This window comes from Diadema setosum, unplaced genomic scaffold, assembly GCF_964275005.1.
Source record: "Diadema setosum unplaced genomic scaffold, eeDiaSeto1 scaffold_39, whole genome shotgun sequence".
NCBI lineage: Eukaryota > Metazoa > Echinodermata > Echinoidea > Diadematoida > Diadematidae > Diadema > Diadema setosum.
In genome coordinates, this window is record NW_027307665.1 from 169,536 (window position 1) to 191,465 (window position 21,930).

At 35.2% G+C, this 21,930-nt stretch overlaps 1 protein-coding gene across 1 annotated transcript; it reads right to left on the reverse strand.

The window, feature by feature from the left end:
• Positions 1–518: 518 nt before the first annotated feature.
• Positions 519–13,538, reverse strand: LOC140245832 (scavenger receptor cysteine-rich domain-containing protein DMBT1-like). Its single transcript, XM_072325331.1, has 5 exons — positions 13,371–13,538; positions 10,694–10,772; positions 9,713–10,021; positions 2,541–2,666; positions 519–664 (listed from the first exon to the last, which is right to left on the reverse strand). The coding sequence occupies exons 1-5, from the start codon at positions 13,536–13,538 to the stop codon at positions 519–521; spliced, it is 828 nt and encodes a 275-aa protein (XP_072181432.1).
• Positions 13,539–21,930: the final 8,392 nt, after the last annotated feature.

Sequence of the window (21,930 nt, forward strand, 5' to 3'; positions counted from 1 at the left end):
AGTTCCAAATTGATAAATGATAATAATGATAATGATAACAGAGATACTCTTTATAAAGCGACTATTCTACCAAAAACATAATCATGGTGCTAATATGTTAATGTAGCTACAAACACAATGATATATGCTAGTTATGATAAAAACTTTATCGATTTCATCGTGAAACTTTCAAAGTAAGTGTAATGTTACATATCTATGAAAAAAGGCTAATTGCATGAAATCTACATTTGCAATAGAGTAATCGAAAGTTCCTGTCTTACATAATATGTAAATCTGTGACGGTGAAATAAGCAGGATTAGAATGACAGACAAAATAATATAGCGTTCAATAAAAGAACATGAAGCAAACCTTAAAAAGTATGTCGTTATAAAAGAAAGAAAAAATAAACAAGAACGATTACAATTCCTGTTTCGATTTAAGAAGCGAAGATTGAAGACCAAAGTTCAGCTTTTCTCAGTGGATGCAGCAGAGCAAAAGAGAAAAAGAAAAAAAAAGATTGGAATGTATTACAAGGCCTTTAATTTTCAGAAGACAGTGGTCGCTCTTTCCTCTTGATTATCACTATCGCACAGGTCAACAACGACAGGAAGAACACGATGGCGAGCAGGACATACGTGGTCAACAACCGCTGAAGAACTCCTCGACGAAAACCAACAATCGGATCTGTAAGGCAGGAGCAGACATTAAGGTAGTGCAAAAGTATTTCAACAAAGCAGAAAAAGAAATACAAGGACGTTACGGTGAAATTTCACTCTGAGTCCAGACTGTAATACGCGAGAATTCTTGTCCACTAACATACCAGGGGTAGTATCGTTTTCAGGAAATAAATGGATGAAGTTTCGTTAAACATTTAATTTTCCACGATGATTAACATTCAATCTGCTTATTAGTTAGGGGAAAACAAAATGTTTCATCGTCTTTAAAAGCGCGAACACTCTTCAATTTGGAAAATTATATTTTGATTTCTATGAGTTTAAATTTGAAAAAAAGAAACCAAACCGAAACAGGTTAATTAAGAATTATACTCCTGTGAATTAAAAGAACAGTCTGATTGTTTTTCCTTTTATTACTGATGTCCATACTGCACCAGGCATTCTAGGGCGAGTATCGGACTGATTAGCAAAAATAATTTCTTGATGAATGCATGGGATGTGGGCAGTTGTTATGTCCATCTTGGATGGATATGAACTTTACCAAACTTGCATGGAAAGCGATAGGCCGAGCGATCAACAACAGAGATGCTATTCCTGAAAATTGAAGGAAATGGCCGACATTGTTTGTTTGTTTGTTTGTTTGTGTGGTTTTTTTTTTTAGATGGAAGAATGGGATGCTACGAAGTCGGATTTCCCATGTAATTGTCAAGGATGGAAATAATATATTCGCCGTTGTGTCACCGCCCGGAAAGCAGTAGATGACAGTCCCACTGGTTCCTTTATCCGACATGTTTGTTAATTTGCAGATCAGCAGTAACTCCCGCTACAAATTAAATTTGTTAAGATCGCAACTGTTGCGATCTTAACAAATTTAATTTGTAGCGGGAGACAAAGTGAAGAAACTCGCACCTGGATATTCTCCGTTATTAGTGGTCCAATATCAAGAACGATTCTACTTTGATGGTCGCTGAAATCAACTTAAAAAAAATCTGAAAAATGGCTACAGATTAAAAAGAAATGTGTCATGACGTTAAGTTTACCCTGTATGTGATTGTTGTCTTTGTCGTTTTAAGATCAACACACTAAGCAACTAGGGTGCATAATTATTGATTTAAAAAATCACTGTTAAAATGTACTAACAGAAAAAAAATAATATGTTAAGAAAAATATCCACCGCTGTGGTTATACGTGCATCAATTGTCATAATATCTGGATATGGTGCAGATTTCAAGTTGTAAAAACAGCAAACTTTAGGCAATATTCCCTGAAGCAGACACAAAGATTGTGTGGATAATATTGTAATGAACTTCAAAAACCGCCTGTCTGCTGACACTTTGCTCTTTACAAACAGACAGACAGACAAACAAACAAAAGGACAAAAAAGTGTACAGCCAGGCAATGCGTAAATAGCTGTTACTGCGAAATTAGATGTATTTAAACATCTAGCAAGGTGATTACAAAGAATTTTTTAATGCCAGTTAATGACAAGCCGATGAACGTGAGTAAAAACAAAAACAAAACAAAAACAAAAAACAAAACATAACGCATTTTTTTTTTTACCTTAACTTTTCACGGCTAGACATCATGATAGATCCCCCCCCCCTCCTCTTCCACATGTGTTTTATTTTCGTGATTGGTATTTTCGTACGCGATTGCTTTACTGATTACTGAGCAATACGAAATAGCAAGGTTTTACTTTGCTCTGAATTTTAAACGTTGAGAGCTTCTACTACAACAGTAAACAGAATACAAAATCAGCTTGAAATCCGACCCTATCCTCTGAAATGCATATTCACAAGAGCGGATCCTTCCTGGGGAACCTATCATCACAAAATTTCTGGCTCAATATTTCCATTACTTTATTGTTTTAAGAGAAACAAACTTACATTGGACCTGTAACGTTGATTGTCGACTGCTAAAAAGGCTGCACTGAAGGACGCCCCCATGGCCAGCTACGTTTGGATCCAATGTCAACTCGCTTCTAACGCTGTACGTAGCTACATTGGCATTTCCTTAAAAACAATAGAAGGATCCAGAATGATTATAAACGGTCATTATTTTGATACTTCAAAGTTGTTATAACTTGATGACCACCGTAGACCACCGCATCCTGTAGACAGAGATCGCAATCTCATTGGCCAAGATGTTCACTGGAAAAAAAAAAAAAAACATCTTTAAGAATTATCGTCTAACAGAATCACATCAGTTTTTCAATTATGGAGGAATATAATTATTGACACTGGATATTGATATTGTCGTATTTCTGAAGCAGGTTTTCTTGTATAATCAAACTTTAAAAAGACAGAATATAGACATTTAAGAAAATTCAAAGTGATTAAAGACGCAATGACAAAAGAACAGATAATACTAAAGTAAATGAACATTACTTTACTAATGAAATAGTGGTTGTTGGTTTTTTGTTGTTGTTGCACAGTCTGAAGGATCATTCTCCTCCACATCCCCACCCAGTAACTTTCCTTTTATTTCTACACCCTTGTGTTTTGTAGCTTCATTAACATATCAGCACCATGAGTATGTTTTTACGTGTAGGTAGAATGATCGCGTTATAACAGGATTGATTCTCTATTTCACTATTAATTTTGCACTTGCTTCAGATAAGTCTGGTTCAATGATAGGCATATGCATGATATACGAATGTAAAGCAACAACAATATAAAAATAAAACAAAAACAGCAAACAAGCAAACAAACAAAGAAAAGCATCCAAGGCTTTAAACCAATCATATAATATTTACCTACAACATCCCCTCGGAATTACTCTTTCAAATTTCTACAAATACAAGGAGGGATATTCTTATCTCTTCACATCTTGATCCTTCCGTTGACACACATATTTCAAAAGAACCGAAATCCAAATGAAAATGTGGACTGAGAAAAAGCAGCAATGTTGGAAGAACGCATCAGTGAATGTTTGAAGATTATCGGATAATTAAATGGAAAATTAAAATGTAATTATTGTTTATTATGGCAAGCGTTATAATATTGAAAGGTCATCATTATCCCTTTTCTGTTATCCTTGCCTCCTATGCATTATTTCTCCTATCATTTAATTAGTTTAAATGCCCTGTATATTTTGTTAAGATACTCAAATTAAATCAAGTTGTTCTATACGCAATCATTGTAATTTTTATACGTTATCATTTGTAAAAAAAAAAAGAAGTATGATTCATAATACACGTTAATTTTACATTGGATGGAATATATTATGTAATATTATTGAATAGGAGGTTGGACTTTAATTGCATACATAATGAGACGTATAACGTATTATAAAAGCATGTAAAAGATGAAACACCCCCAGCAAAATCATTCACTATGAAGACTGACATGTAAATACTAGACAATTATTTAAATTCCTCAAAGAATAACGGAAAAGAAGGAACGAACACACGTTTAAAAGGCAAGGGCTCGACTAGACCTAATGGATATCTTGGAGAAACGAAATCGTTTTAACCTACCTACTACCAGGGGTGTCACAAGCTTTTGTCATGGGGGATGCGTTTTGAAACTAACTTAATGTAACCTGCGTTTTTTTTTTATTTATCTATCGGTTCCCGTATCATCATGTACACGCACTTACACTGTACTTACATATACATACACAGCTGGTGGCAACATATAAGCATATTAGTTGTTTTCGAAGTATTTGTCTACATTACCTTTACAATGTACATATGAATATTTTTGCGATGATTTCTATTCAAACGGTTGTCTGGAGTTGAAATTTTCAGTGTAACTTACTCAAATGGAATCCTGTGCGGTGATGCTTCATGTAGTAATTAAATTTTCATCAAAAGTGGATCTAGCCCCTTTTGCAAGTAAGCCTTCATATAACTTTGGATGTGAAATTGTGATATCTGATGCACACCTGATAGAGCTAAACATCACACTTAGAGACCTTATCTTTTGTATTTAATTCAGTATTGGATACGAATTGCCACTGGAGGTTAACACGTACTTTACGTATGGAACCGACAATTAGTCATGGTTTAGTCAAACGCCCACAGCCACACACACACAGCTACACACACACACACACACACACACACACACACACATACTGGAGGGAGAATTAGGGGAATTTGATTTTTGAACGAACATGTACAACAAAGAAACAAAACAAACCCTATGATATTTATTACATACTGCCTGTAATCATACTATACAAAAGCCCCATATACATTAATATATAATTGAGTATCTGAATATTAGAACGACCCAAGTCCATGGAAGACCATTTCGAGTAAACTTAAAAAAACTTCATATCTTTTTTATTTGTCCAATAATATTCTATTCAACTGTGATGGGAAGGCAACATTGTATATAAAAATTAGAACATATTATCATTAAGACAATTAACATTAACTTTAATTGTGGAGAGGCCGTTTTTGTATGATGGACTTGGGTCGTTCTTTGAATCATATAAATGATATTCTGCTATGGAGATGAGAGAAGGATGAGAGAGGGCGCTATAATATAAATGCAAAAATGACCCAAGTCCTTCATTCTTACATTCATATAAGATTTAACTCATTCATTTCAGGCACTTCCGGGGGTAATAAGGATTTATTATTTATACATTAGATGAGTCCATGCATAAGGTACAATTTCCCATGTCAAACTGCATTTGGTCCAAAATTTACCTGAATTGTACAAAAACTCAATATTCTGACCTCTTATTTCACTATCCCATACTTTAATCCTTTAATCCAAATAATATACATATATATATTTCTTTAAAGATGTATCTGATCTCGGCAGTCTCTATAACCCAACAAACATAACATAGTTTTCATCACGGAGGTTCGCATATACCCCACGGACGTTCTGAACAAACAAGATATTGAACAATGCAGTTCTCTTGAGTTGGAAAAGCATTGTATTCACAACAAACAGCGATTTCATGTCAAGAACAAACTCCTCTACAAAATCCTGAACAGATATTACCAATTCTTAATTATATAAGCTTGTTTATCTTCTCATACTGAGGAATCAAAGAAAACAATTTTTCCATCTCTCGTAAATGAACGTACAAACGTACGTGTAATCTCAGTGACGTAGTCCATCCTTGAGAACGAATATATTCATCAAAATTTTGTAATCACGAAGTAAAGATTCAGGTCCTAAATTTGTTATCTAAAGTCTACAATGCAAAATTTGCTTGTAAAGCGAACATGGTCACAGCTAGATATGACAAAAATTGAAATAGAAAAAAGAAATGTACTCCGTTATCGCAATACGAAAGTTTAGCAGGGGAGGGCAAACAAATACGTTTCAATGTATATAGGAAGAAATCCCTCTGCGTTTGCTCCTCGTGTAACACACTGTTACCGAGGATAATTTGTGTTATCATAATTATTAGTCAGAAATGAAAGAAGGTTCGATACTCCGAAGTTTCGTCATAACAAGACACAGTAAGTCTATGTAACTTAGATGGATGTTTGCGACGTCGATATTATACATTATGGTTCGTTATAACAAACATTTTGGTTATGCGTCATTTTGGACGTTCTTTATTCATACGGCTAGTCAATCCGAAATTTGATTAAGGTTCGTATACTCATGAAGCTTTTTTATTCGGTAAATGATACGAATCTCTGTAGGTTAATCGAAAGGCTTGTTGATTGGAACATGAAAAATCAGGTTCGTTTATTTAAATGTGGAAAAACAAATTAATAACCGAATCCTCGAGATTTCAAAAACTTCATACAATGTCATAGTAATCGTTTTCACCTTAACAAATATCAGACCCATTCCACTTTTAGGAGAACTGACCTAAAGCATAGTAAACCTTAGTATCTAATTTTTGGATTAACAAACTTTTGGAATAAGAACATTTTTTAAAAGAAATCTCCTGAATGAAATACGAACTTTTTTTTTCATTTTGGGAATAATAAACCTTTTGACATTCGGAGTAACGAATCTTTGGAAGAGCGAACTTATCAAAGTGCGACCTTAAACCTATTACTAAATCATCACTTTTTTAACATGTGTTTTCAAAGTAAGCACAAACAACTTGACGATCTCTCTGTCTCTTAAATGTGAAATAAAAAAACAATCATCTGGTACAGAATTCTAAATTTACATTGCTATTCATTGATGATTATAAAAAAAATCACCATGTCATGACAAACGGAGGATTTGTGTGTTTTCTTAAGACAATATTTGTATATTGTATTATTTTCTTTCGCTTTACTAAGATGACGACATTTCGATGAATAAAACAAACAAACAAACAAACAAAAAACCAACTCCAGAGGAATTCGGTATAACGGGAGTGCACTTGGCAATCCTTTTCTTTGTGTGTTGGAGCTCGATCCCTTCTCTGTTTCTTCTCATCTTTATTCAACTACTTCCTTTTGAAACTTTTACGTTTCTTCTTGACACATGCCTAAAAGAGACTTCTTCCGTCATTTCATCCTTTTTGTTTCAATATATTCTGAATGTGACTGCGTAGCACTTTTTAGATTTTTTTGTTTTTGTGTGTGTGTGTGTGTGTTTGGTCGCAACATGTTCAGGCTACTTAGGGAATGAGAGAAAATCGTTGTGAAGAGAAAAAATAAGAATGTATTCAAGGCATGAAATATTATGACAATCACAGCGAACGTCCGTGATGGAGACCAAAAACTGGATGTGTTCTGTTTGAGATGGCAGCTACCTTACTAAAAAAGATACACACGGGAAGCATCTGTCGCTAAAAAGTGGCACTGTTCCTCTATCTCCTACTATGTAATTCATGGACTTATGCTACCAACGAACATCCGTGAGCAAAACGTGTTCCTTTTTGTTATTACAGGTTAATCGAATGCTGTAAGTTATTCACTTTTGGGTATGAGAGACTCAGTGATTTGGTAATATTTTCAAGTATCATTAAGTTAATGTACAGTGATATATTTGTAATTATCAGACATTTTCTTTCTCGGACCGAACGTCCGTGAGCGAAACTTTCAGAACCTATAACAGTACAAATCGTCTCCAAAGCATCATCAGAAAGAAATTTAAATGCACAGAAATTACAGATTACGAAAACTACCATTTTCCTACAACATGGTTTTCAGTGTTAGCTGTTTTTATATAATTTGAGGGAAAACAACTTAAAAATGCGAGTGAATTTTGAGCTGTTTGTTCATCATGATCACATACCGCCTTAAAAATTCTGAAACTACTGCTCTAAGCTCATTGTTTACTTTGTAGAACTTTATTTGTCGCTATTGGAGCTAAAAGTTTTAAAGAATAAAGGACACTTTTGAGACAAGTTATCCCTATCGGTCGGATTGCATACGTCACGGACGTTCGCTGAAATTGTCACGGACGTTCGTTCTACTACTAGGGTCATGTTCCAGGACGGGTATCTAATCGACAGACAGTACGTAGCCTTCCTTTCTTGGTTTTCGGTGAATCGTATATGGTCCAAAAACTGCAGACGAGCCACATTCCGCTCCAAACATGACATGCAGCTCCTCGGCTAGAGAGCCAAAGGTAAAATGTACCTTCGCAATCAAAACAAGATGGTGCCCCACTCGATAACGTTTTCGTCTAAAAATGTAATTTCGGTTCGCATTCGACAAGGGATAGACAGAAACTCAAAACATACATATCATCGTGTGGCTAGATCTTAGTTGATTACGACTTAGAACAATTTCGCCACTAACGTTAAATGGGCTACGATCTTAATTAGTAAATAGCGGACGCACGTCCGTGACGAAAACTGAGTATAATCTTGCGTAAAAGAATGCTACGTCCCATATGCAGCCAGCAGACGTACAATTTTTGCAGGATATGTAAATTAGGTGGAACACCAAATGTTCATATACATTACAGTTGTGACAACAAAGTAAAATTGCAGCAGCGATAGAAATAAAAGCATGACGGACGTTCGTCTGTTTAAGGCTTTGATATTTCAATAATATTGTTCTCTGTAATTTTGTACGTGCTCATAAAGTTTGTGGTACATACCCATGATATGTCAGATCCAGAACATGGCCAGATATTAGGTGCCACGTACCATAAAAAAGGGCACATCAATGGTTTGGAAACAAAAATTGTTGTGAAAATAGCGTTTTACCGTATTTTTACGCTTTAAGTCCTTCTCAAATGCAAGATATCAGTGAAAGGTCAACCAAACCATACATTTCCTGAAAGGAAATCTAGTCTCTTAGATCATTCTGGTGTGTTCTAAGGGAAGGAGTGTCATCAGGCGCGACAATTGGCAATAGTATACATCGTTCAAAATTATCACCCATATATCTTTCATTATATAGGCCTATATATGAAGAGTTTGTTCGCAAAAACCGATAAGTCCATTTTTGAAGATTTAGAAGTACGGTCTTTGTCATAAAGTACAAAATAATATCTTTTAAATGACATATTTGTCACTACATATAAAGGTACATTTTTTAAGTTATGGTCAAAAGAATCAAATATTTTCTTATTATTCTTTTTATTTTTCTTGACCTTTAATCGCACATATCTCCATTTGGCAAGTATGGACTTATCGGTTTTTGCGAACAAACTCTTCATATATAATTATATATGTATATATATATATATATGAAGAAAGGGTCTCAAATACGCCGCTGATGCAACAATAATTTTTTTTTTTTTTTTTTTTTTTAAACAAAATTTTCGGTCTGCCTCAGACCTTCGTCAGTGTAGTGTACGTACCGTACCATACGGGTGTACAGTAAAGTAGGTATTAAAGTAGTAAACACTGGCGAAGATATATGACTCATCAGTGCTCATCATATATATATATATATATATATATATATATATATATATATATAAGAAAATAATAAATCCTAGATCTTGAAGATCTTAAAAACGGAGCATAGCTCTCAAATACTGAAAGGCAAGGTCACACTCTTCATCAGTGCCCATGGTGTGACATGGATGAAGACGCTTATTTCTTATTTCTTATTACGTTTCTGTACTGTGTACTTTTTCTGCTATATATATATATATATATATATATATATATATATATAATTCTGTCTGCCTACGAATCTAACTTCCGTGGACTTGTGGAATAAACTTACTGGTTTCCTCACACCTCACTCCAGCGTCTTCATAATGACCACAGTTGTGGCATCCCCAGTACGCCCTCCAACAATTCAGCAGAGAATGTTCCGTTCCAGCACATCTGATTGAGTCAAGCCAGATTGGTCCAGATCCCTCCCCGAAATGGGCTAACCTAAAATAATTTGAGGCCGATGAGTAGCCGAGCTGTCTGCAGACGACATGCGCGTTGTTAATATCCCAATAATCGTCACAGACCGTGCCCCACTGCCCGTTACACCTTATTTCAACTCGGCCCTCATTTTCGCTTGATCCACCAACCAGTCTCACTACAATTTATGAGAAAAATATTTATCGATTTGTCTTACAACGACAAAGAAGTAAAGACAAATAAACAAAAAAACAAATAAACAAACAAACACAAACTCGCAAGTAAATAATTATTATGCATTATTGTACCACCTATCACCACGGTTGAAATTCAAGTACACAATGTCTGCATTGAAAAAATAGAGATGCAGTCAATCCATACAAAAGAATAACGCATGTATGATCTGATATGTGCATGCGTGAGCTTGTATGGTCACATTATTAACTATTAGCAACCTACAAGCAATGCTTCTATGTAGATTCCTCATACTTCCCATGTTTAATTGTCTTAAATGCTGCATTTGACAATTCACCCATGCATTTTTTGTTGTGTTTATGGTTTATTTGTTGAAATGTGGAATATGGAACAATAGAAACAATAAAAACAGATTGATGCTCGCTGGTAAAATGTTCCGGACAATTGCTGACTTTAATTATCATTTTAATAGTCATGTTTTCTTTTCACAAGAAAGGAAGACAACAAAATCTAAAGATCTAAGCAATCTCATGTGGACGCAGATGCAACATCAAAACTTTCATCCTTTCCAACTAATCATTCTCTTTTTTTATGTTACACGACTGTTAAGTGTGTGTTTTGGAACATTGTCAAGATATCAAGCCGCTCAACTCACCCGCAAAGCCAGGACACGTACTGGAGCCAGTGCTACAGTCGCAATTAGTGTTGCCGCTGTATTCTCGGACTTGGTCTGCCTTTGTCAGTCAATATTGCTTCTCATCCATATTGGAAGGCACCATATTTTTATTGAGTTTTAAATGACGATTTCCTGAAGAATGTGGATAAAAGGAACAAGTTGCGACTTATTTATATTACTAATTCACTAAGACAGAAGCAACAATTATCAATAGCGGTCATATCATTAACATGAAATCGGTGGAAAAAGGACTACCATTTCCGTCGATCAGGAATTCAAACCTGTCTGGAAATATCAGCTGCTTGTCAGCAAACCTGTCATAATACTTTTCCTAGAGCCAATTGTTGTCATCAATACTGAAACTCTCTATATTTTGGAACGCTTATTTAGAACGGAGTGAGACAGAGGATTAAACATGAAACACCTCCTTCATCGAAGTGGCAGAAAATAAACATGAAAACACAATTTATTAATGTCGGTTGTTTTATTAACTAACATCGCTAACACAGTCAATGTCTGTACGTTTTATATTCAGTGTGATTTATATACAAGGAAGACATCAACCCGTATAATTTTGCAAAAGCGATTATAATGCAGCCCTTCTACTTCGTAGTAGTGGTGACATTATATCTTGTCACAAACCAATCTACCAGCACGTTCTGTCATGTCTGTGAAGGAGGATGACAAAATTACTTATGTACTACCAACTAAACACCTGTTGGACTTATATCAAGTCAGGTAAGATGAACAAGTATTCAAGCACCAGACGCCTACTGTAAATGAATATAATTTCAATCTAGGAGGATGTTTAAAAGCATGTTTCTGTGATTAGCCATGGTTGTAGGTGAAAGTTCACTTCCGCTTTCAAACTCCGATGCTTTTCCCTTTTTGCCGTGCATGTGACAACGATGTTAATTGCTATGTTTATTTCCACAATGGACACATCTTCTACGCTTGCAGTGGGTTACATATATTCTACACACTTAGTATAACATCCATGCCTTTGTTGGGTTGAGTATTTCAAGTGATGTGGATTCAGCAGTGATTATTTGTGACCTAAAAATTGCGAGTCTGGACTGGTACAAGAATGTTAATTGTAACCTTTATAAGCAACGGGCAGAAAATGTACGTTCACTGACACCATCGACTACCATTTGCTGAGCTTTTTGTTAGTCTAACAAGTTATGTTACTACGTCTTATACTAGTCTAAAGTCAAGGCAATCCCGGTATAGGCTTGTTTGTGTTTTTCTATTTTTTTTTGCATATTTTTCCGGTCAGTCTAAAAGCGTAGAGGGTCCGTTATGGAAGCTTCATAACCTGCCTAATACCTCTCTTGGAAGTATTTACCTCCTCGCCTTAAAAGAAGAAGATTTATCATGTTTATGACTGTGAAAATGGCAAAATAGGATGCAAGGTTATGAAGACTGATTCTTCAGGGACAGGTTGCCATATGAGCCCACTGAAGAAAGTATTTCTGAAGATGAAAAATCAAACCGTTTTGTTTCAATCTCTTGATATCGGTCAGAGTTCATATCCGATCAATCTGCGCATTGAGTTCATCTCAGAATATGGGTAACTTGGTCATCATTGTAGGCCAGAACTGGAAGGTGAGTTTTCTAACATATTTCAGTAATCATTTCTAATCTGTAAGTAATATCATTATTATGAGGTAACAGTAGGGTGTCACTCATGTTCCTGTATGTTTTCTCCCGAAATTGTGTTTATAAGTAGTTTTTATTTTTCATTTTCATGTAATCCCTACATCTACACACAAATTAGAGTGTCCATTAAGAATCTGTAAACTTTCTTCCCTTTCACGTTTCTCGGCTCTGATGTATGGAAGACAAAAATTACACTTGTTTTTTTGTACAATCTGTCAAATCTTCGCCGCCTACAGCTGTGTGTGGGTAGACGATGTATTTCTTCATCTTTTAGAATCATGCTACACGGAATTAATGTATTATCTGCGGAATAAATGTGCGTTTACCCATTGAGGGTGTCGCACTAGGTGAAAGGTGATTTCCGTCCCGGTTAGCAGATTCATTTTTGAGGCGTTCTCTGTTTGTTGCCTTAGATGTCGATATTGTCATTTGATTGTCAAACATTTTCAGTTTCTGTTGAAATTAGAATGCGACTATATCCCTAGTATTCAAAAGTAAATAAAATGCAGAAAAAAGAGGGGTTTAATTGTCATTTGTCTCTGTATTTCGTAGAATGCATCACATCTCTCCTTCACCTAAGCGCATTGTCTATATAACGCCATGTCGTTATTCATCAGTGGACATGTATATATCTATTAGGGCCTAAATATACGTGTGTGTGTGTGTGTGTGTGTGTGTATGTGTGAATATGTGTGTTTGATTTTTTTTTTTCGTGCTATAACACGGAACACATCATTCAAGCTCTTGCATCACGTCTACCTAATTCTGATATGACACTGTGCCAAGATGTGATTACACGGAAGCAAGAAGCAGAAATTTGCCCCCAAAACTAACCCTAAGAGTCTTGATTTTCACGCTCTTTCGAAAATTCTGTTCAAATAAACTACGACATCAGCTTGGTCCAGACAGCATCTTAGAGTCCTAAAAATAACTGAATTTAAAGATCCTTGCCTAAAAAGTCATCATTCTATCTAGTGCCGCATGTAGGTTGTACTTGATTTTCCACAAAGACTTCGCTAGTGGTGGTGAAGCCGTCTGTGATATTGACGCCATTCAAAAACCATGTTGGTACAGCCGAGCCTGAGACATCATTTCCTGTGCAAACCGCGGTGACTTCATGGCCAGCCCGGAGAGGCGAGGGTACCTCGAGGTTCAACGTCATTCCAGCTACAAAGGAAATGTAAGAAGATCGACTGATAGATCTCAATAATGTCGAACATAACAAAATGGGAAAAGGTGTCTTTTATGGGAGAAATATTTTCTGAGTCTGCCTGAATAATATATCTATTATTCACAATCACATATATTGCACAGGGAAAAGATGATGTAACGTCATTATCACTGAGTTTTACCTGATATGATACTATTTATAAATGAAATAGATATCTTAAATGAAGAATGGAATTGATGCGATGATAATCAAAATGTTAAAACTAAATGAAACAGTAAGATAATTATCTTCATGAGTTTGAGGACTTTCTTCCCTACCCTTGAATTTCCACTGAACCTTATGATTATCAAGTTTCAGCAGGTCTTTTCACCCTGTTGATTCAAAGTTTCAGGATGTACACAGAAACACGTATCAAAATGAACAAAAGTGTGCAATGCTGATGAAAAATAAATAAACAAGTCTTAAAGGATTGCTTACCGCTGAGGTAAAGGTATATGAAAAGAAGCCCGAACAGGACCAATACTCGGCTGTCAATCATCGTGAGGAGATTCCTGTATGATATAAAAATCAATCAATCAATTAATCAATCAATCAATCAATCAATCAATCAATCAATCAATCAATCAATCAATCAATTGAAAAGTAATGATATAACGAATGAACATAAGCGAGGCGAGACGTTTCAAACCCAAAGTCATTATTTCTTATTTACATGGTTTTACGAGTAGCTGATTAATACGCTTGAATATGATAACATGAATATCAATATTTCGAAGAGAAACAAAATCTGCATTTGTTGATTGCTTTCCTCACACCTACTCTCAAGTATCTCTATGACAAATGGGAGGAGTTGAAAAATTCGCCAATCTCCAAACATAAACTTCTCTGTCTCGTTTACCACGAAGCTAGTATCAAATCAGGTTCGGTACCAAGCGTGCAATTAAAATGTCTGGCTTTTATTGAGTCACTAGACGATAAGTGCATATGAAAGAGGCATCTCACATGATAAGATCCACAAGATTAGTCCGCGTATTGCGATGTGTCATTCAGTTTCCTGCTTCCCAAGCTGCCACGATTGTTGTTGTTTTTTTTTTTTTGATGGCGCCTGGTTGTTTTACTTTACCCCAGATGAATTTTCATTTCATTATCTCTTCATTTTACACTTTATGAAATCTTTCAGATTTAGATTTCAAACCTGTGTCTGTATCACACTCAGATCATATGTCGACAATATACTTTCAGGTATTATATAGAACACTTTAAATGTATCTATAAATCACTGTTTTCAGCATATTGAAAAAAAAAAATCCAAAACTAAAATGAAATGAATATAGTTTGTCTTCTGAAGTTCGGAGAGATTAAAAAAAAAAAAATCAGGCTATTCTACTCTTTTGGTGAAATCGGCCTTTCCAGTGTTTTACTTATTTTAACTGCATTTTTTTTTAACAAGCTATTGAAATTTACTTAAATCTTAAAGGGATCGCATAATTTTGGTTGAGACCTAACCTCAGGTTTCTAACATTTTTTTTTTTTGGGGGGGGGGGTGAGATAGTGAGAAACAACTTATGAAATATGAAAGAGTCTGTAATTCCAAGAGTGAGTCAACGTTTATTTGATGAAAATTGGTTTTGGAATGACTGAGATATCGAAAACAGAGCAATCCCCTCGTTGGACCCACCTTTTTTAGGATCACTTTGTTTTTCTTCGTTTTTGGATGTCTCAGCAATTCCAAAGCAGATTTTCATCCTATTAACTTTGACTTCCTCTGAGAATGGTGTGCTTTGTATCAGAAGTTAATAGCCCAATCCTCATCACCACCAATACTATGCCATACCTTAAAACCATGTAACACCGATCAGTGTTCTACCCTAATATAATATATAAGAATGAAAAAACAAGAAAATGAAGGAAATTCACCTTTTTGTTTCTTACAAATACTGTTCTTTCGATTTTACTTTCAGGGACTTTTGTTAAAACAGTATGTTCAAAACTGAAAAAAGTTACGGTTATCAAGCATAATTGAGATTTACTACAAAATGTCTTGATCTGAAAGAGAACACAAAAATATATTATAGGTTTGTAAATATGAATTGGATGGAATTCAATGCAATGCAATTGATATTAAAGAAAATATTATCATGAGCCGTATTTTTCAATTCGGTATGGAAGATGAAAGAAAAATAATGGAGAAAGAGACAAGAACAATGATCAACGAATATCGTTAAAATTTGGTGAGTAATATCAAAGAAATATTAATGCCCCGAATTTCAAAATGGACGAGTTATGTCATGACGGGAAATGAAACATTGCATGTCATTCCTATGTAGATCACGTAGTATCTGAAATCCTACACTAGCTCTCCCTGTCTATTGACATGATGCTTTCTCGTCTTACCATCTCGTGTCGCACTGATATTGTTTTAACTGATCTTCATATTACCGGTTTTTTGTTGACTTTAGTCATCCTCAGGTTCCGTGACGTGAATAATCTCACTGTACTTCCTCCACTTAAATGTACACGATACCAGATATGATAGCCATTATGCGCAATAAATGTGTACGCGGATACAGGGATCAACTTTCACATGCAGACCCTTGAAATGCATGCATTAATGCGTTCATGAATGTGAGCGCATGTATCTGTGCATATTAGTATATCTATTCAGATGTAAAGTACGGACTTGATTCTCATGCTGATCGTGTAGAAAATCTAAAGGAGAGAAATAAACTTATCTTACAATTTGTAGTTGAATCTATCTCTCTCTTGGTTCTATACTTCCCCATGGCAAACCAGGAAAAAATATTCTAAAATATGTGACGAAAATGCACTTCAAGCAGCTGGCAAAGCACCCTAAGAACTCTTCGATATCAAACATGTATTCAAACATTTCAAATAATCCTGGCTTGTTTAAAGGCAGTTATTTGAAATTTAACAGGGCACATGTAATACACACAACATTAAATAAGTTTGACAATTTCTCAGATCAAATCTAGGAAAAGCTCAACACATTGCACATTGGAATTACAAGCTACTGAAGACAGGCAATTTTTTTTTCAAACTAGGGAGTTGTTTCTTTCAAGCTGCTTTATTGCTATTGATGCATTCAATGTTTGTGAAACATAAACTAAAATGATTCTTACAGGAAATGCTGATGGTTGGCGTCTTGTTCTGGGCCCAAGTCTGGTGGATCTTTTGCATGCCACCTCCTGCGATCCAACACTCATGTGCATCAAATTTACAGAATTCTTTCATACTGAGAAGCTGTTTTCAATTAAAAACATTTTGGAAATCAGAGTCCAGTCTCGAAACTCGCGAACATAAGTTTTGGGAAAATTTCCTGGACATTTACTATTTGATAAAACTATTCTAACACAATCACGTCAATAGCAACCAACAATATTATTCATATCATTATATATATATATATATATATATATATATATATATGAAGAACTTGCAACCAAAAGGCGCTAAATCCATTGGAAATGATGGATTTAGCGTCTTTTGGAAGCAAGCTCTTCACACACACACACACACACACACACACACATATATATATACATATATACATATATATATATATATATATATATATATATATATACATACACATATGTATATATACATATATGGGTCAGAATTTTGAACGATGTACAATTGAGCCAAAACAAGGCAAAATTTAAAAAAATTGGAAATTCTCCAAATTCTTCATCTTACCTGAAAGAGTATAACTCAAGCTTTAATATGAACCCAATTATACTAGGATTTTCCCAGAGGAAAAAGTTTTTATTCACCGCTGAAGTTTACCATGTCCAGAGCAGCGAACGTCCGTGAGGAATAGCACAGCACATACACTTGAATACCACTTAACATAGTTTGCAAAAATCTGATTCAGTTCAAAATCCTAGGAAAATATCTTAAGGGACATGTGTACGTGCTTGCAGAATATTAAGCTTGTACTCTTAACCTGTACGTAATGGTAGACAACTGATGATTTAACTAAATTCGTCGTTCCTGTTGAAATATTGCTCTTCCGCTAAACACTTTCTCCACTTTACGCGCATTTTACAGAAACTCAATATTTTGACCTCTTATTTCACTATCCCATACTCCAATCCCCACTCCCAAGTAATAACATACATTTTTAAGATGTATCTGATCTAGGCAGTCTCTATAACCCAACGAACATAGCATAGTTTTCATCACGGAGGTTCGCATGTAGCTCACGGACGTTCGGAACAAACAAGATGCAGCTCTCTTGAGTTGGAAACGCATTCAACTCACAACAAGCAGCAATTTCATGTCGAGAACAAACTCCTCTGCAAAATCCTGATCAGATATTACCAATTCTCAATTATATAAGCTTGTTTATCTTCTCATACTGAGGAATCAAAGAAAACAATTTTTCCATCTCTCGTAAATGAACGTACAAACGTAAGTGTAATCTCAGTGACGTAGTCCATCCTTGAGAACGAATATGTTTATCAAAATTTCGTTATCATGAAGTAAAGATTCAAGTCCTAAATTTGCTATATAAAGTCTACAATGCAAAATTTGCTTATAACGAACATGGTCACAGCTAAAATTATGACAAAGAATTAACATAGAAAGACAACAGAAATGTGTTCCGTTATAGAAATACGAAGTTTAGCTGGGGAGGGCAAACGAATACGTTGGAAAGAAATCCCTCTATGTTTGCTCCTTGTGTTACACACAGTTACCGAGGAGAATTTGTATTATTATATCAGTCAGAAATGATAATAGGTTTGATACTGCGAAGTTTCGTCATAACAAGACACAATAAGTCCATATTACTTGGATGGATGTCTGTGACTTCGATATTATACAATATGGTTTGTTATAACAGACATTTTGTAGCGCGTCATTTCGGAGGCTCGTTACTCATACAGTTTGTCAATACGAAAATTGATAGAGTTCGTATAATTATGAAGCTTTCTTATTCGGTAAATGATAGGAATCTCCGAAGGTTAATCGAAAGGTTTATTAATTGGAACATGAAAAATCATGTTCGCTTATCCAAATGTGGAGAAACAAGTTAACAACTAAAATCCTCCAAATTTCAAAACCTCATAATAACCGTTTTCACCTAAACGAATATCAGGCCCTTTCCACTTTTAGAAGAACGGACCTAAAATAATGATCCTTAATAATTATTTTTCGGACTAACAAACTTTCGGAATAAGAAAATTTGTAATAACAAACCTCCTTAATTAACTACAAACTTTTTTTTTTTCATTTTCGGAATAACAAACCTTTGGACATCGGAGTAACGGATCTTAGGAAGAGCGAACGTATTAAAGTGCAACCTTAAACCTATTCTTAATCATTACTTTTTTTTAACATGTGTTTTCAAAGTAAGCACAAAAGCACAAACAAATTGACGATCTCTCTGTCTCTTAAATGTAAAATGAAAAAAAAAAATCTTGGAAAGAATTACAAATGAACATTGCTTTTCATTGATGAGTATAAAACAACACCATGTGATGATAAGCGGAGGATTTGTTTGTTTTCATCAGACAATATCTGTATACTGCATTATTTTTGTTCGCTTGTGACGGCATTTCGATGAATAAAAAAAACATAAACAAACAAACAAAAACTTCTCCAGAGGAATTTGGTACAATGGAAGTGTACTGGCAATTCTTTTCTCTGTGTGTTGGAGCTCGATCCCTTCTCTGTTTCACAGTCATTTTTATTCAACTGCTTCCACGTCCTTTTGAAACTTTTCCATTTTTTATTCAACACATGCCCATTACAGACAGTCTGCAATGACGGAAGAAGTCACTTCTTCCGTCGTTATCCTGCATGTGATTACGTAGCACTTTTCGGATTTGTTTTGGTATGTTTTGTTTTGTTTCTGTTTTCTGTTTGGTCACAGCATGTCCAGGCTATTGAGGGAATGAGAGAAAAATCGTCATGAAGAGAAAAATAAGAATGAAACAAGGCATTTAATATCATGACAATTACAGCGAACGTCCGTTATGGAGGCCCAAACTGGATGTGTTCTGTTTGAGACGGCAGCTACCATACTCAAAAGATAAACACTTGGCGCACCTGTCACTAAAAAGTGGCACTGATCCTCTTTCTCCTACTATGTAATCCATTGACTTACTCTACCAACGAACATCCGTGACCAAAACGTTTTCCTTTTGTTATTACAAGTAAATTGAGTGCTGAACATTATTCACTTTTGGGTATGAGCGGCTCGGTGATTTGGTAATATTTTCAACTAACATTAACTTTATGTGCAGTGATATATTTGTAATTATCAGCAATTTGCTTTCTCGGACAGAACGTCCGTGAGAGAAACTTTCAGAACCTGTAACAGTACAAATTGTCTCCAGATCCTCATTAGAAAGAAATTTAAATGCACAGAAATTACAGATTACGCAAAATTCCATTTTCCTATAACTTTGTTTTCAGTGTTTAGCTGTTTTTGTATAATTAGAGGGAAAACAAGCGTAAAATTGTGAGTAAATTTTCAACTGTTTCTTCATCATGATCACATAACGCCTTAAAAATTCTGAAACTACTGCCCTAAACCCATGGTTTACTTTGTAAAACTTTATTTGTGGCCATTGGAGCTAAAAGTTTTAAAGAATGCAGGACACTTTCGGGACAAGTTATCCCTATCGAAGGGATTGCATACGTCACGGACGTTCGCTGGAATTGTCACGGACGTTCGTTCTACTGATAGGGTCATGTTCCCGGACGGATAACTAATCGGCATAGAGTACCTAGCCTTCCTAACTCTTTCAAAAATTTGAAAAGGTATTGCCAATGCAAATTATAAGAAATTTGATATCCTTACAACATATGTATTGCTCAGAGGGGGATCAGGAGGTGAATTTTCAGCGAAAATATTAATTATTTGCTTGGTTTTCGGTGAATTGCATGGTCCAAAAACTGCGGACTAGCCTCAGTCCGCTCCAAAAATAACATACAGCTCCTCGGCTAGAGAGCCAAAGGTAAAATGCACCTTCGTCATCAAAGCAAGATGGTGTCCCACTCGAAAACGTTTTAATCATCACGGACGTTCTTTTTTTCTCGGAGGTTCGTCTAAAAATATAATTTCGGTTCCTATTTGACAAAGGATGGACAGAAACTCAAAACAAACATATTATCGTGTGGCTAGATCTTAGTTGTTTACGACTCAGAACAATACCACCAATAGCGTTTAATGGGATACGATCTTTATTAGAAAATAGCGGAAGCACGTCCGTGACGAAAACTGAGTATAATTTTGCATAAAAGAATATTACGTCCCATGTACAGCCAGCAGACGTACAATTTTTGCAGGATATGTTCATTAGGTGGAACACCAAATTTTCGTATGCATTACAATTGGGACAACAAAGTAGAATTTGCAGCAGCGATAGAAATAAAAGCACCACGGACGTTCGTCTGTTTAGGACTTTGATATTTCACTTGTTCTCTGTGATTTTATACGTGCCCATAAAGTTCTTATAATTTTGTGGTTCATACCCATGATATGTCAGATCCAGAACATGGTCAGATATTAGATGCCACGAACGCTTAAAAATGCACATCGTTAGTTTGAAAAACAAAAATTATTGTGAAAATAGCGTTTTTACCGTATTTTTACGCTTTAAGTCCTTGCCAAATGAAAAATATGAGGCAAAAGTCAACCAAACCATATATTTCCTGAGAGGAAATTTACCAATCTTTGAGATGACATGAAAAAAAAAAACTGGTTTCTTAGATCATCCTGGCGTGTTCTAAGGGAAAGAATGTCATAAAGTGCGAAAATTGGCAATTGTACATCGTTCGAAATTCTCACCCATATCCATATATATATATATATATATATATATATATATATATATATATATATATATATAACATTTGAGTTGTCTGCCTCTTTTTCAAGAAGTTTTGCCTCATTGAAATATTCCTTAGGGTTCTTTATCTCTTTATTTCTTCCTTTATATGTTATAACACCCTTTCATTCCTCCTTTTGGGCAAACTATTCCATTGGGAACAAGATTAGTCATCAATCCAATTCATCTTTCTTAGTTTCAATGTTGACGCTATGTTTAATAGATAACACAGACAAAGATTTTGCAAATTATGCAAAGTAATGTAAGCAAACGTCCAAATTGGTCTTTATTATTGAATGAGAATGCGACCTGTGGGAAACACTGATAAGAATTGAGACATAATTACAGAGCGTTGTGAGTAGTGGAGAAAAAAAGAAAGACGATAAAAACACCAAAAAGGGCCACCTGGGCAAATTCAAATTACTTGGTGAATGTACCCAAAAAGTTCAAGTACTACAATAAAAAATGGTAATTTAACTCTGGCTGTCCGTCTGTTCAAGCACGGCTTATAACGGCGGCCC